Here is a 17,732-nt window from a genome sequence, read left to right as displayed (position 1 = left end):
CCCATGGGCATTTTCTTTTTAAAATTTGTACCCTTCTCCGTGCACGCATTCCGCCTGGGTGACGGCAGACAACTGGGCAAGTGCTGGCATTTTGGCATGGGGGAGTCAGATCAACATATGGAATGAATTCTGTACTAGTGGCCATATATGAAGCATGTCGAGTGTACAGGGTTTGATGAGGGTCCAGGTAGGGCCGGGCATTTATTTTTGGGCCTGTTGAGAACTAACTCTAGCTTTCGCCGGCTGCACTAATAACTTTGGACCAGGCCCGTCCAGAGTTTGAATGGACAGGTTATCAGTCAAAAGGGAGACATTGAAGAGGAAGGACAGGTGCGGAAGGATCAACATATGAAATATCAGAACAGGTCAGCTCCATATATGGAGATCTAAGGGTTTGAGGTCAGATGTAAGAGTTGCTGCCCGGCTCCATATATGCAGATCTAGGCGATGATCAAGTCTTCTCAATGTATGTCCAGAGTTTGATGAGGTCAGTGTCGTGATCTTCATATATGGAATCGGCCATTATGGTGGCGTGACCATAATATGGAGGCGTGATGTCACAAGGTGTGACCATATATGGAGGCATGACCGACCGAACGACTGACGGCCAGGTTTCCATAGTAAACTGCAACCTATGGTCGCAATTATGTTCCATCTAAACCAATATTCAAAATCCTAATGTTGCGCTCACGCGGGCAGACGCAGCGACACAGTCTACCATTCATTATAAATGGAAGCCAGCGACATGACGATGCAAAGATGCAATGATGCACGTAGCTGCTCCAAATGATACTACCATTCATCTTTGCATCTGGCCGTGTGACCGCACCATGTTTTCTGAAAAACTATGTTGCTATATATATATACACACTGTAGCTAAAATTACAGATGCTTTGTCGATTTCAATGTGTTAAACTCTCTCGGTGCCACTAAGACTAAGAAAAAACATTTAGAAATAAAAACCAACAGTCCACATTCAGATGCATCAAAGTACACATTTCTTTACTGGGTGCACCAACAGAGACAGCCTGATTAAGACACATGTGCTTGTGTCATGCAGCATGCACTGAGTAGAACAGTTCACATGAGAACAGAACATGAACATACAAGTGTTTCGGTCTGCAACTTTGATCTGAAGCAGTGGTTCAGAACCTTTTTTCCCCCCTCAGAGGCCCCCTCCCTTGACAAAACCTCGCACACAGTCACACACGTACTAGATGGAAATGAGCTAGTAGCTAAATCTGGTACAAAACATGCTTGATATTAATGTATGTTGTACTTGGTACCCGATACAAATATATATATATTTTTAAACATTATTATTATGATACTGCCCGTTAAGGAGTCACTAACTTAATGATAAGTAACGTGCAGTTTTCCGATAGGGTATCAAAGAGATTTATATCATAGAAACACAGGATACAAAATGATTTGTACATGGCACATTTTTGTCATTGTAAACAATTCTGACACACTGGCAAGAATACGGCTCAGCAAAGCTTTTCCAAACGACAGCTTTTGATTTTCAACCACGAATCAATTCATTTTCAGCAGATTTGGCATCTTTCGGACAACGCACAGAAGCATTTGAAACATGTTCAATACAGTGTCTAACCATTACCAAAGGGCTCAAAGACAGCTAGCAACACCAATGGGCAGTTAGGAAAAGCTCCATCTGTGGCATTCTAGCTGGAAGTGAAATACATATCTACATCCGTTGGCACTGATTGCACTCTCTGCACCAATATGGAGGAACAATATTATAATTCTGTTTATTTAACTATACCATGTAATATTACTTAGGTGAATGCACTAACCATGTTTTTATGCTGTAAAGTATTTTTGTGATATCGGTCAACTTGTTTTTGCTTTTAGCATACAATTGTGTAAGGACTAAGGAGGACGCCAGGAAGAATAGCTGTTGCCAGGTGTGGCAGCTAACGGGGATGATAAATAAAGTCAACACACTGGAGTGCACCTCAACAGGGCTGAGCGGATGTTCGAGGCAAAACCTCCGTTTCTGTTCCAGCGAGAGACATGGAGATTATGGGAAGACTAGTTAGTTGTGTGTGGAGGAACACGTGGGCTTTTGAAAAATGTTGGAACCTGAACCTGACCATGAACAACGCTGAGCCATGAACCGTGTGTGCCCTTGTCTGGGAAGAACTTGACCCCCCCCCCCCCACACACACAACTCCCGCCACCCCGCAACCTTTAACCATACATACCACAGTACATTCATCAACAGCAATAACAATAACCATTTGTTTGGTTGGTTACAAAGAAAGCCTCATCAAAATATACATGAATAGGTAATATCATTTGTAATATCATTTACAAATACAAAAAAATTGCATTTGTTCAAAATAAGCCCATGGTGTGGAGTAATCAAATTGCCTGTTCTCGTTCAGACGTCATGCGCCATGCAACGTGCTGCAAGCTTGCAGAGGTGGGTAATAACATTACATTTTCTTACAGTAAGTATACATTTTATAGTTCCAATGCAGCATATTCTTCACTTTTAATGTGAATTTGTACTCCTTATTTGGGCCAAATGTGAAGGAATAAAAGTAACTGTTAATTTTATTTGAGAAGCACTTTTATATTTCAATGCTGTTTTGATTTAAACAATTAGGTATCGTTGGACCTTGGGTATTGGTCATGTGATATACGATGTGGGTCGGGGTGGCCCCTTAGAGTATATATTTCTAGAGAAGGCACCCAGAGGAAACCCTGAGGCGAAATGGACATAGTGGCCGGATTTGGTAGTGCAGCTCGAGCCAGCGCTGCTCCGTTGACTATCATTGCGCACGTTCATGTGATTGGGGCCATGACACGTGAACGAATGTTTCATACGTGAACGCGCACAAACGGCACAATGATAGTCAACGGCAGCGCGTTCATGTGTTTGGGGCCAATCCGTCCCAGAATGCACTCTGTTCCTACCAGGAAGGAGGAGTGAATCCGCCTCATGCGCTTTTGAGCAACTTAATGCAAGTGGATGGGAGGAGAACTCGGGTGTCTTCTCTATAGATATATAACTCTATGGGTGGCCCACCACACTGAAGTAACAATTCCTTTAGTCGAGTACAGTTTGTTGCTACTGCAACCACCTCTGTGAGCTTGTAGATCAGATATTTCCAGGTGTGTGACACTGACTTTAGTGTACTATGACCCTCCTCCCTGCAGTAAACATCAACAAACAGCAAAACAAGTAGAAACGAACAGCTCAGACATGGCGCCTCTGGACTGAACTGAACACAAAAGCTACATTTTCAGTGAAAAGGACTAATACACCATGAACTGTAGGCTCTGAGCTGCTCGTTACCAGGGAAACCACATGCCACAAAATCAATAGAAAGATGACACATCTGACACGTGCTATGTTTAACCACTTTCAACCTGGCAAATCTACAGTATTTGGGGGGCATGTCATTATACAGTAGGTTAATAAGAACGAAAGACAGAATGAAATTCAGCATGATTCCAATTATATCAGTCAAGTATCAGTTATATCAGGTAAGTTATATTACAAAAAAAAGAACGGAAAAGAACAACAGATTTGTGCTTCTCCTGTACTGTATGTAAGTAAACGAAACATTGGCTCAGATGTCCGCTCTATTACTAAGATCCATGCTTGAATAAAACTCATAGTAAGACTCAGTCTCCCACACACATGCTACATCAGTGTTTAAAGCAGAGTTATTAGAGTTTAGTTTTACTACTGTGGAATACTTTTGGTTTCATGACTCGACTAGTTTTAGTTTATTTATTTTTACTTTTCCAGGTATTGTGAGGAAAGCCTTCATTTATAGAAGCCGAAAAAAGTACTATGGAAGAATGCATGACCTCAGACATGTTAGAAAAACTGAAATGAAGATTCTTTTATATTAAACCCTATTTTTGGTTCACTTGGTTTAAGTTAGTTTTGCATTGTTAATTTCAATTTTTTATTTAGTGTTTTTGTTTCAGTTAACAAAATACATTATAATAACCCTGTTTTTAAAGATGTCAGGTACATTTAAACTCGGAGGATAACACGCCATCAGAAAATACAGGCCTTTGAGGTTCAGGATAACACTATTACATCATACTCGGAACACTCTGCTTTCGTCCGAGATATCGTGAAGACTGCATGATCGCCCAGAAAGATAAGAAAACGATTTATGAACATTTGCCGCAAAAAGTTGAATTTGCTAAACACAAAAGAGCTTTCAGTAGATATGACATGCAATATGGCTTTGTGAAATACTGCAAATGTATCTTGGCAACTTCAGGTGACTGTAACTTTGTCAGAATACTGTACTACTCGACTCGAAATTCAGTCATACCAACGTTGTGTGGTTTCAGATTTACAATTCAGATTGTATATTCAGCTCGTATTCTGAGGTGACTTTGAGTCAAGCTCTTGGAAGGTTATCTACAGTACGTAATGTATGTAATTTTCAATTTGTGTAAAAAAACAAAACAAAAAATAATAATCCACCCAAGACATCTACTCGACAAGCACTTGTAATTTTAAGACTTCTACCTGCAAAAATGCATTTTGGTCCTAATATACTTCCTACCATTATCAAACTAGTTTGTGTACCATAACAAATTAGTTAAAAAATAAACATTTATAGAAAAATCCAGTCTGTGAAGACATACAGTAAAACCACATTTGATCAATACAAAATGTTTTTTGGAGGCTTGGCTAGTCATCAAAAGACAAACACACTTCATTGTCCTGTAAACATTTCATCAGAGCTTATAAATGTAATAAATAAGAACAGGAAAAGCCTGTAACACGTGTCAAATATTTACAAAATAATAATAATAATACTAATATAAAAAAATCTTCAAGTGAAATCTTTCTTCCCAATCAATGAAGCCAGTAAACAAGCTTTGCATTCCTCAGACTGAACCGCATGGTAGTAGCACGTGTCCCTTTCAGCAGTTAAAGAGCAGACAGATGGCTCCTTCACACTACAAGAACTAAGTGTGCCGTGCCGTGTAACGCATTTCACAGGTTCTGGATTTGTTTTCCATAATGCTACGGCTCGGTTTCAGATACAAGGTTCTCAGAACCTAATTTGGGTCCTGCTTGGGAGGTAGGGTAGTACTTATGATTTCGTATTTTCGCTTTTGTTTCAGTTCGTTTCATTTTCTATTTTTAATGATGCACCTCCCCCTTCAGGGATGGTTCTGGATCTAATTGAAACATACAAAAAAAAAGAGAACCGCCACAGAACGTTCCTGGTTCTGTAAGCTTTCAGGTTCTGGGTTAACCCTTCATAGCGGAAAAGAGCCAAGAGACACAACAGACGTCAATTGATGCTTTGAACGACAGGTGTGGAACTACACGTCGCACTACATGACACAATGTTCTGACTTCTTCAGCATCCATATTCCATACCATCTGTGTCTCGCCCACAGCGTCACCACAAAATGTAAAAATGGAAGTGGACGTAGTCTCGTGCATCTTTCGTGGTCATGGAGCTTACTTTACTAGAGATTTGCCAGAGGTACGCAACATATCTTTTGACGTTTTGAAGTCGCTTTCGTCATGTTACACTCGCCGCACAAAGCATACATTGACCTTAAGGGTCAGTGTCCACCAAGACAGGTTTTTTTTTCTCCTGGGCGCAGCAGCGTATGTTTTGAATCGTTTACAATGGGAGTGCCACGTTTTTTGGAAAACCCCCAGCAGCAGCGGGACAAGGCGCTGAGCATTCATTTTGCCGTTTTTATCGGCTTGTTGAGAGCTGAATTATTTTCAACTCTGGCGTTTGGAAGCGCTTTTACGCAAGCGCCTGGAGTTTCCAACCAGTAAAAAAACCCACCCTGGTGGACATGGCCCCTGCGCCAGTAAACGAGCTTTACATTCGTCGGGACTGAAACTCGCGACAGCAGACGTCCCTTTCAGCAGTAACATTACTTGTCCTTGAAAGAGCAGACAAGAGACACCGCATGGCAAGCTGTCACTTCCTCACGGGTGCATTTTGAGGGCTCTCCCTGCCACCTTGCTGGCGTGACGCCAGCCCATGTGGAACGGGTGTCGTAGTGCTTTTCTGTGACACCGTCCCGCGCTGAACGGGTGTCGTAGCGTTTTGCTGTGACGCCGCCGTCCCGCGTTGAACGGGTGTCGTAGCGTTTTGCTGTGACGCTGCAGTCCCGCGTTGAACGGGTGTCGTAGCGTTTTGCTGTGACGCTGCAGTCCCGGGTTGAATGGGTGTCGTAGCGTTTTGCTGTGACGCTGCAGTCCCGGGTTGAACGGGTATCGTAGTGTTTTGCTGTGACGCAGCCGTCCGACGTTGAACGGGTGTCGTAGCGAGGGCGCCCCCTGGAGGAGAAGGATGTGGCGAAGCTTGGCGTTGCTGTGATGATGAGTCTCCTCCTACCCTGGTGGTGAGCGTCGGCTGAGCAGGCGAGCCGTTGGCGGTCTCCTCCTCTTCGTCGGAACACGCCTCCCACTCGTCTTGTTCCGAGCTTTCCGTCGAGCCCTGAACGGCGATCTGCGGCACCAGGGTGAACCGTGTCACTGCCGGCACCTCCGGTTCCACCTAGTGGTCGCAAACAAACACAAGAGCAGTTTGTTGATGACTGATGAAGGTGGCTACGCTCCAAATCCCTCTCGTGCTCTGTGATCACTACATAGGGAAGTGGGACTTTAAAGGTATATTCAGTGATTTCACTTAATTCAAATATCACTTATTTTTTTGTTTTGTTGTGATAATCCTCCCTACTATAGAGTGTGCTGACCATATAAGGAGTTCCTCCCTGTCCCCAGTTAACCCCTGGGGGTCAAAAAACCTTAGGTTTCGTTTTTGACTCTCTATCCTGATTGGACGAAAGGCTGGGTCCCACAGCCAAAAACGAAACCTAAGGTTTTTTTAGTGAAATCACTGAATATACCTTTAAAGGCATACGCTTTAAACATTGTTTATACATTGCCCTGTATAAACAAAACAATTTTGTGTCCCTCATTTTCAGTGACAGTATCACTGGTCTTATTTACATTCATTTGTCGCACGTGTGACATGGCAGAGATTGAGAGAAGACAGAGAGTTTGCCTTTTAGTAAGGCCATGGAAATATTCACACTATTTTTTTGATTTATCGGTGACAATTTGCCATGGTGAAACCCAGCACATCTCCACAACACTCCAGGCTGCACTCTTTGACGTTATGTTTACCAAACTTCCTCGCAGGTGGGTTTTAATCGTTTAATCGTGACACAAACATAATCTAACAGGTTACCCTTCTCAGAAGGTAATCCTGTAACGTACCGGAATACTATTTAATGGCGGTAATCCTGTAATGTAACATTTAAAAGCAACGTTACCCAACACTGGTTAGGGTTGCCGAGTTGTCCCTACCAACTAATAAATGTATGCCAACACCGATAATACTGACAACACCAGATGTGCATACCCTAGGCCTAGTACCTGTGTGTGTTAGGAATCATTATCTTGGTGCGTGTGTGTGTGTGTTATCTCTGGGTGTGTGTGTTTGTGTGTCAAGCATCATTATCATCATGTGTCTCTACCTCGTCACTGGACCGGTGCTGGATCACCGCCCAGACCATCCTGTGCTGCTTCTGCTCCTCCGGCTGGGGGTCCTCGTCGGCCCCCCCAGGGGGGAGCGGTGGCGGCGGGGGTCCGGTCACGGTGACGGTGGGCCCGGCGGTGCCGGCGTGGGACTTATTCTCCTCGGGCTCGTCGAAGCTGACCTCCTGCACCGCCTCCTGCTTCTTGAAGGAGTCTCTCCTCTCCGACAGGTTGAGCTTCCTCATCACCACCAGCTGCTCCCCAGAGGAGCAGCGCTCCGACGGCCCCCCGGAGTCCCCCCGGAGGAGCGCCCCCCGCTGGCCACACAGGAACACACCGCCCGACACCGCACCGCCTCCACCCAGAGCTGTCGCCGCCAGGACATTTTCATTAACCACTTATTCATCCCAAACATCATTGTGGTTAATTATGTTTCTGGCATTAATGTTCAGTCAGTGCCAAAAACACAATCATTCTAAATGACATTTCTGTTTGACCTAAAAGGCTTTGTTTGTAAACAAACGTTGCACACGGCACGTACAGTATGACAAATAAATGTACAAAGAAATAATTGAATCTCGGATCCAGATATTGTACTTTTACTTCACTACATTTAATTGAAAACTTTAGTTACAACATACTTTGTACATTTTGATACTACAAAAAAAACCCACAAAGAAACCCATACATAAACCACTTCATTCTGCCTTTTGAAAATAGCCGATCTACAAGCTCACAATGCGTCGCATCTACGTATTTTCAAAAGATGTTTATACATTTGAAAACTTGAATAACAGGACATACATGCATGAGTACTTTTACTTTTGGTACTTAGTAAGACTTTATTGTCCATTAAATCTTACATGAAATGGAAATTTGCCTGTGGCACACTTGCAGTCAGTATACAACAATAAAAACATCATTACATAAAATACACAAATGTATTAAAATATACTTATAAAATGCAATAACACAGCAACAGTGATCATGGGCTGTAGGATTTAGGTGGTAGAGAGCTATTTGTCCACTGTTGGCACAAAGTACATTTTGATGCCAATACTTTTACTCAAGTACATAGTAAGTGAATTCACAACTTTTACTTAACAGAGTATTTCTACATTGCAGTATTGATACTTTTACTTTACTTACATTTTGGGACTGGAACCCATTTTGGTGTTTTAAACATTATGTTATAATTTAGCTATTGAAAAATAGCAGATCTACAAGCTCATAGCGCGCCACCAAGTGGCACGCTACGAGCTTGTACGTGAAAATATTTATTTCAGAAGAAACTGGAGGATTTAGAAGATTTTTTAAAGATTTTGAGGACAGGCCTAAATAGGTTAAGCCTACCTCCAGCCAGTCGTGCTGCGTCCACGTCGCTGTCCCCCAGCAACTCCGACTCGCCGTACAGCGGCACTTCCAGAGTGTGCCTGCGAGGGGCGCTGTGGTACAGCTTCTCTGCTGACTGGACTCTCTTGAGCAGCGGGGAGCGGGGCGGCTCGGCGCTGCGGGGCCGGACCTGTACGGTTGTAATGACACGATGATAAGTTGACAATTCATTGTTTCGATTGAATTGCATTTTTTGACCATAAAATATTTTTTGTATTTTTCTGCACAGCACAGATATGAAAAATAACTTCTGAATGATCCGAATAAATAATAATAAAACAGGACATATATTTAATAATCTAATACATTCCATTTTCAGACACGTCGTGAGTTTGTAGATTGGCTATTTTTTGCAATTTTTCAGATGAAAGGAAACGATTATGCAAAAACAATTGAAATGATCTAAAAAAAGATTACAACACACGAAAATCAGTCGACTATGTTCATTGTGACCAGAGTAATATAGTAAGAGAGTGGCGACACTAGCGTTGACTCCCATTGTAACAATGGAATGCGGAAGTGCTCATTCTATCTCAATGGGATAGTTCCAATGTTTGGAACTATAGCCCATAGAACCCCGCTTTGCGGCGAGATCAAAGCGCGTCGCCACTCTCTTACTAGATTACGCTGATTGTGACAGGCCTAGCCGACCGGACCGTACCGTACCATGTGTCTGACGATGGTGGGGGGGGACAGGGTCATGCCGTGGTAGGCTTGGAGGGCCTTGGCGAGGCCCGGCAGCGGGGAGGGGGAGCGCTGAGGAGACAGAGGCTGGCCCGCGTTGGGGGAGGGGCACGCCGCGGAGGTGCAGGCCAGTGGCGACGGGGGGATGCTGCTGGTGGACTTCCTGCGGCCCATCTGCCGTCAGCACAATGTGTACAAGTTAGGGATTCAGCACATCCACTTACTATAAACTCGGTAAACAATGACATGAATAGAGTGCACACTGCACAGAGAACAGTGTAGTGCCTTAAGACCCGATGCAGAGTCTAAAAAGCCCTTCTAAAATCAATAGTTAGTTCACACTTTCAAAAATGTTCAACAATAGCAGATGTACAAGCTCGCAGTGTGGCACAAATTGACGCACCGTGTGAGCTTTTTTTTTTTTAAGAGCCAATAGAGTTCTCAACAGGCCTGAGAATTAAGGCCCGGCCCCAACTGGGACACTTGGCTCGGCCCAACTAGCATAATGTTAGGCCCGAAAACCCCAAAGGAGAAGGGGTAGGGTCGGGTACAGGCAGAATTTGAGAACTCTAATTAGCCAACGCTAAAGTCGAAAATGGCACCCGGTGCTTTCCTGGTTTGAATGGGTTAAAGAAACTAGGATACCAGGTAAACATCTGTCTGAACTAACTAACATTCTGTACATTTGAAACTATAACATACAAGGTAAACAATGAACCTAGCTTCTGTCTTTTTTGATCAGGCTGATTTGAATAACTATTAGTCAGAAATGTTAACAGTAAGTGGTACACAACACAACAAAGTCCTGGGGACTTCCATTGAATTCATAAACATAAATAGTATAAAAATAATACATGTCATCAACAAATACAAAACACAGATAAAAGGAAAAATGGCAGCAGCTCTATCCTCCTATTATATTCTATTATGGGAAATTGCATTTACTGTATGTCCCATGATAGGTGAGTTTCAGGCCAGTTTTGAAAGAAACTAGTGATTTACATGGTGGCAGACAGTAGCAGAATGAGAATTCTCCCATGTTTCCCATGCAATTTTCCCTGCTGTGGGTGTCACTCACTTTGGAGAAGTAGTTAGCCAGGTACGAGGCTATGGAGGGCACTGTATCTTAACGTGCTTAACATTTGTGGTCGAGAAAAACAAGTCTAACAAACAAACAAGTGACCACGATAGATATGTCTGTGCGACAGCCATATTTCAGCCAATCGCTGGCCTCAGTCTCACCTTGGTGAAACGGTGCTGGCTGGTGCTGAGCTTGGAGCCCAGGCCGTGCAGCGAGCTGGGCCGGATGTGAGCCGCCGGAGAGCTGGGAGAGCTGGAGCAGGGGGAGGTGCTCTGAGGAGAGCTGGTGTCTGGGGAGGAAGAGGTTCAAAGGTTAAAACTCATCAACACAATGAAGAAAGGGGGTTTTAACCCCAACGCTGAAGTCACGCCAGCAGCGTTTGGGATGCCACGTTCACAGTGCAAAGATTCACAACATTGAATTCATTACGTCTATGAGTGACAATCATGAATAAGAATGTTGCAACATCATGAGATGTTTAACAGATCATGTTGCAACATCATGAGATGTTTAACAGATCCTAACATCCAGCATGACAACCAGTGCGTTTCGATGTGGACCGGAGGCTGCTTCTCTGAACCGCACCAGGTTCCAAAAGCACCTTTCACACGTTAACAACCCCACCAAATTCTAATGGCAAAAAACCTCAGGTCTAGAGATTTCTTAAACTGCAAGCTTAAATGAAAATGCCCTTAGATTCAGATACAGTCTCAAGAACATATTAAAATAGTGGAGCCATGCAACCCTTCATTGACTATTTCAATAGGTGCACGCTGACCCCTCCTACACAATAGATAGCATAATAGAAAATTGGAAAGAAAAGGAAGAAAAAAGGAACCGAGTGTTTTTTCTTTATACATTTTTTTCTCATTTAAAAAAGAATAATGTAATTCACTGTAAATCTGTAATTCACTTGATTTACAACATGTTGGAAAAGTTTGAGAGCAAGAGTGTCTGTCCTGTTTATCACATTTATATATCTTTTTTATTCTGTATTGTATTTGGAACATTTACATTACCTGTAATTTTTTTTCATTTTACATAACTGAATTACTCATTATCATTGTCGAATAATATTCTGAAGTTGCCATATACAAAAAATGCCTAATAAAAACAGTATTAAAAAAAAAAAGTGGAGCCATGCAATGCCATCAGCTGTATATCCTTTCCCACAGTGAGCTCACCTCCAGGCTGATGGTCGGGTGCAGGGCTGCGGCAGGGCGTCGATGGCCCAGGAGAGAGGCTGTGTGTGGGGGAGCCCGGCAGACTCTCACTGGAAGACACCGAGTGGTGGAGGCCGGAGGAGAAGCTACGGCTGCTGTGCATCACTGTGCTCTGCTTGGAGCTCAGCTTCTTCAAGATGCTGCGCCGCCTGCTGGCAGGGGAACAAACACACCATATATACACAGGGTCAATACTGTGGCATTGGGGCAGTGTGAAGAATCCTTCACTAACCTTACAAAGTGACAGGCCAGTAAAAGTTAAAAAAAATCACACCCGTGTGAACTGAGTGGTGCAAACTAAAGTGTAATAAATAAATAAAAACCTAAAGTGTAATTTTATGTAATGTCACCTGTCCTGAGTGTCTCTCCTCCTGTTCTTCTTACTCCGCCGGGCCATCTTGCCTTTGTGCTTGGTCTTTCGCGCCGGGCCAACTTTGATGGACGTGTTCTCGAGGGCTGTGGTCTGCAGCGCCACCTTGTTGCCACTCTGCACATTTCGGAAGAATCACACCGATTGATTAGGTTCTGTTGTTGTCGAAGACACTGGATTGATTCAGCATTCAGGACTAAAGTCCTTAATAAAGGACCACTTCACCACTTTTCAACCTATCTTCATATAATTGGTCTTCATTAATAACCATGATAAAAATGGCACAATTCTTTTCTACTCAGTCTGTGTCTTGTAGGAGGGCGTTGGGCAGTTCAGAAACCCGTTCACCAGTGACAAAGATTTCTAAACAACATTTTTTTGATTTTTATTATCGTGAGAACGGTGGCTTCCATTTTCGCATTGCAACTTGTCAGGAACAGAAAGACTGCCGTTTCTATTAGCTTGGATTCCGAATCAATGATGTCAGGACGGGTTTCTGAACTGACCACAGCTCTCCTGTGAGACACAGACCGAGTACAACTAAATTGTGCAATTTTATCATGATTATTAGTAAGGACCTATTATATGAAAATAGGTTGAAAAGTGGTCCTTTAAACAATAAACAACAAGCTGAACACAAAACGATCCAGAGCCCAACATGTACATCTATGTATACCTACAACAACGCAGTGCAATCTGCACACACAAACAAACAAATATGTAAACAAACCTATATGTAAGTAGTATTTATACATAGTAGTAGTAGTTTGCGTACCTTCAGCAGCAGTTCGATCATCTCGGGGTGAACCAGGCCTTGGACAGACTCTCCGTTCACATGGGTGATGAGGTCAGCGGCCCGGAGTCCCGCCTCGTAGGCGGCGCTTCCTTCCTCCACACTCTGAGACAGGAAGAACAGAATGGGTATTAAATTACTGTCATTTTATTTCATACTTTGACGTATGACCGTCGTGGCAAAAGTACAGACGATAGCTCGGCCTACAAACTGACAGGTTGTGTGAGCTTGTAGATTTGGTCTTTTTTTGGGACAATTTTCCCGTATTATAATATGCCCAAAACAGGGACGCCAGGTTGAAAGTGGTTGAGCCTGTCTATGGGTTTTATAAATATAGCTATCCAATGAATAAAATGATTAATCAAGTGATTAATCATTGCGGTCGGAAGCCTCTTGACGATTTGTTTTAGGCTTTTCTGCCATTATTAATAGTTACAGGTGAAGATGGACAGGAAAGAGGGAGAGAGAGAAGGGGAGAGACACGCAGCAAAGGTCGTCATGAACGGGACTCGAACATGCAACGCTATGTCAGGACAAAGCCTATATGTGGCATGCACCTGGACCGATATTTTACCTTTGTGTTTTTTCGTAAATTAATGCCACACTTGATCATACTACAGCAGGGGTGGGAAACTGGCAGCCCGGGGGCCACATGCGGCCCCCACCTTCACTTAATGCGGCTGATACACTGATATAGTATTGATTTCAGCTGTTTACAATTCCAAAACCCGCTTTAATTACTTCATGACTAGTACTTAATGACTGGTATTAATGTTATTGTCTTTTTGTGTCCAATGTAGTTATGTTAACAGTTCATAAAGTTAACTATAACTAAATGCATTTGAAATTAAATAAAAACTAGGTTACATTTCAGGATTCCAATTCAAAAATAGCAAAATAAATTTCAGGTTTCCAATTCAAATATAGCTGATCTACAAGCTATTTCTTTTTTTTTTAATCCCAAAAAGTAACAGCTTTGGACAATGAGGTTTCCACCCGACAGAGATAATAATAATAATAATAATAGTGACTCACCGACACCATGTGGTGCACCGTGTACACGTCACTGTCTCCCATGTACACTCTGATGGCCTGCACAGTGAAGCCGTACTTCTTCCCGGACGTGTGGACCACGATGGGGGGCCGTGCACTGCTGAGGCCGAGGGACAGGTCCCCTCTGTTGGGGGACGAGTCTCTGGACGACGGGTTGGAGGAGAGGGAGCGAGGGGAGATGGGACTGGGCTGGAGGCTGAAGAGCGTGTCGTCTAGAGGAGGAGGACAGAACCAGGTCATTTGATCCGTTTATCAACTGGTAAAATATAAAATAAATGATCCCTGGAAATGCGTGCGTCTCAACCATCTCATCACTTGACAAGTGAGCCACCGTGGGTGGGCCGCGATCGCTTTCAAGGCAAGGCAAGGCAGGTTTATGTCTATAGCACATTTCAACAACAAGGTGCAACCTTCCTTCATACCAAATGCCATTAAGGCACTAAATGATACCATGGGTGCCATTTTGAAGATCCGTTTTACAATGGGGTAATACATAAATTGCCCTCGCTCTGCGCACAATCGTATTATGAAAGGCATATCGGCCCGTGTTGAACGCACACACATATGGCATACGGCGTTCCTGAATATTTTAGCATTGTGGGAGTGTCCATGTATTGCTGACCACCTCATAAACGCAAAAAGCACTGTTTGATTTTACACTTGAGCGGCTCTGGGAGGCTGCTGGAGTGTTGCCATGTCTGTTTATTATAAGTGGCTTCTTTTTCTGTAAAGTTGCTTGTAAATATTGGTAGTTGTAGCCTACTAGTTGTGGTTGCTTTTCTTGTTTCTAAAGTGGTTATTTGGGCTTTTCTCCTAATGTTGTTTAAACCAGTGATCCTCACACAGCACATTCCCATGTCAAGGATCCCCAGATGAATGCATTTGCCCAACTAAGGACGGCTAATCCAAAAATGTAATAATTTTTTTCCAAGATTACTTTTGAAAATAGCAGATCTATACCAGCTCACAATGCATCACATTTATTCATTAAAACTATGAACTCTGACTGCAGGGGGATATATATAATGATCATTATAACAATATGCAAGAACATATTTAAAAAGAAGGAAGAAGTTTATATTTGTGGACAATCAAAATATGTTTTTTTTATTTTAATGTGGTGTCATTAAAATTAATCTGGATATGGCAGACTCACTATCTAGAAAATAAAAACATGGCACTTCATTTAAAATAGGTTACAGACCCCTGTTATATGCGCTTATTTTTATAGACCTATTTACTTGTTTCTATGAGACATGGCAACAGCCTTTTTGCGTCTTTTGTTTGTAAAATGTTGAGATTAGAAACGGCCATAATTTTTTCATTTCTCAACCTTAAAAATAAATAAAAACATCTCCATAATCCTTGGGAAGTTTGCTTTCATATGCTGTATCACACCCGATTCAAGTCTTCTTCAATAAAATGCTACGAGCGAAGACCATATACCATCGGGGCCACAGGCACAGCATTAAGCAGCAGCATTCAACTCATTCCTTCATCATGACTTGAATGAAATAAAATATAATAAACGTTATTTTACTGGTGTTTATCAATAGAAACACATTATTTTGAGGTGACAGAATGCAGTGCAATAGGAATAATTAACCCAAATGTGACAAAGTCATGTCATGTCTTCTATGGTGCCAGCCTGAAGAAATGTAATACCACGATCCCCAAAGTGCGCATTCCGTATGTGACATCAGCTGACTGGTAAAGAGAATAGTACGGACATGTTGATTGGGTACGTCTCAAACACTCCTTAAACACACCCATGACTAATTCAAGGCCGTTTTGCGCAATCCACGGGGTGTCGAAAGCGCTTCTTAACATGCCCAAAATTGCAATATGACATACAACACGCCCCCAGCTCATAAAACTGTAATATTATATGTCATATTATATGAATTGCTTAATGGAGCCCCATGTCTCGCTAGATTTGCTGTTTTTCCAATGTATTTGCCACTGTTGTCCTGCACTTTTTTGCCATGAGAAAAGAATTGTGTAAGTGTTGTTGCTGTTGTTGTAACCGTTTGTTTTTTACTGTTTGAGACCGGCGAAGACAAATTTCCACACGTGGACAATAATTGAAACTAACTAACTAACTAACAAGGTGACACCTACCCGTGGTGATGATGAGGGACAGGGCGGACACAGAGGCAGACTTGGGGACCTTCCCTCCGCAGGGCAGCCCCTGTCTGTCGGGGGTCTCCAGCTGGTTGCCGTAGCGCGGGGGTCCGGCCGCGTCCTTGGGAGAGGAGTGTTTGGCCCCGGTGCTGTTGCTACGGATCCTGATGCGTTTCAGGTTGGACACCACCACCTCAGCTAGAACATACGGCACAGTCAGGGAAACGGATGAGATAAGTGATGGACTTGTTCTTTTCTTTTGTACTGTATTTCTGTCTTTCATTGTTATACCGGTATACCTGCTGGCCTGGTATCTTTGCAAGCTTGAATACTTTTTGAGCAGTGCCTCCGCTCCATTACGCAGAGATGTGTGTGCCTCCTACCCTATGTACTGTATGTATGCGTGTCCCTGTGTCTGTCCGAGCACGGAAAGCTGTTCCAGGGGGTCCCCAGGAAAAGTTGTTAATATAGCATCACAGTCATTTTGACCAGTTTTTGTGCCGCGCTGCGAGCTTGTACATCTGCTATCAAAGTTTTTTTTAAATATAAAAAAATGTGCCAGGGTTCCTGGCTCAAAGCATTTTCAGATGTGGGTCCACGGCCAAAATATATATCAATCAATTTCATGTGTCCTTGGCACATAAACTAAACCAGTGGTTCTCAAACCTTTTTGGCTTCAGTAACCCCTTTTCCTGATTTCTGGACCAAAGTACCCCCTTTAGCCAACTACATGCGAAACAAGAGAAAACTATATATAGCATTATCGTTGCTGCCGGGCAGAAACCTAACAGCTCCATATTTTTTAATCCTGAAAAGTAGCCTACTTTGGACATAATGAGGTATCCACCCAATGCTACGAATGAACGTTAACCAACCTTTGAAGAAATTACAAGAAAAGGAGTGAACAACGTGAAATTAAACGACTGGAAAAATCCGCGTCCATTTTTCCCATTTTCTCTCACGTAGCACTACCTCTGCGTACCCCTATTTGAGAACCTCTGAACTAAACTACCATCGTCCACCATCACTCAACACTCTGTACCTTCGTCGTCAGTGGAGAAGGCGAAGCGGGGCATGGTGTCCAGACTGTGAGTGCTGCTCATCACCAGAGGACTGGTCTCCAGACTGTGGGTGCTGCTCATCACCAGAGGACTGCTGCTCCTCTCCGACTGCGAGGAGCTGGAGGACGCACGGGGACGGAGGCTACAAACATCGAAACGGGGTGCATACATTGGTTAGACATACCAACATAACAGTCCTAGAGTCAATAGTCAGACAAACGGCCCAGGCCGTAGCGTAACGGTCTGGGCACCGGACTGGTGATCCAGTCGCGGTGTGCCGCGGGTTCGACTCCCGGACCCGACACGGCCTTTACCGCATGTCATCCCCCCATCTCTCTCCCGTTTCCTGTCAGCCTACTTTCTATCCCTTAAAAAAAAATCAATAAAGGCGTAAGCCGCAAAAAAATATCTAAAAAAAAA

General features: G+C 43.2%; 1 protein-coding gene across 3 annotated transcripts in view; it reads right to left on the bottom strand.

The window, feature by feature from the left end:
* Positions 1 to 2,238: 2,238 nt before the first annotated feature.
* The window catches only part of mast3b (microtubule associated serine/threonine kinase 3b), a 56,918-nt gene continuing 41,424 nt past the window's right edge, over positions 2,239 to 17,732 (bottom strand). For all 3 annotated transcript variants that reach the window (XM_083766490.1, XM_083766491.1, XM_083766492.1), the window contains 11 exons: positions 17,294 to 17,454; positions 16,249 to 16,449; positions 14,110 to 14,339; positions 13,057 to 13,179; positions 12,262 to 12,398; positions 11,873 to 12,060; positions 10,850 to 10,977; positions 9,590 to 9,781; positions 8,885 to 9,053; positions 7,531 to 7,898; positions 2,239 to 6,545 (listed from right to left, as the gene is read on the bottom strand). In XM_083766490.1, the coding sequence (XP_083622616.1) occupies positions 5,964 to 6,545; positions 7,531 to 7,898; positions 8,885 to 9,053; positions 9,590 to 9,781; positions 10,850 to 10,977; positions 11,873 to 12,060; positions 12,262 to 12,398; positions 13,057 to 13,179; positions 14,110 to 14,339; positions 16,249 to 16,449; positions 17,294 to 17,454 (2,479 nt within the window). In that variant the 3' untranslated portion in view covers positions 2,239 to 5,963. The remainder of the gene's footprint in view (positions 6,546 to 7,530; positions 7,899 to 8,884; positions 9,054 to 9,589; positions 9,782 to 10,849; positions 10,978 to 11,872; positions 12,061 to 12,261; positions 12,399 to 13,056; positions 13,180 to 14,109; positions 14,340 to 16,248; positions 16,450 to 17,293; positions 17,455 to 17,732) is intronic.

This window comes from Protomyctophum parallelum (genome assembly GCF_964188405.1).
Source record: "Protomyctophum parallelum genome assembly, chromosome: 6".
Classification (NCBI taxonomy): Eukaryota; Metazoa; Chordata; class Actinopteri; order Myctophiformes; family Myctophidae; genus Protomyctophum; species Protomyctophum parallelum.
Note: the sequence above shows the minus strand (reverse complement) of the source record. Positions and strands in the feature narration are given on the sequence as shown.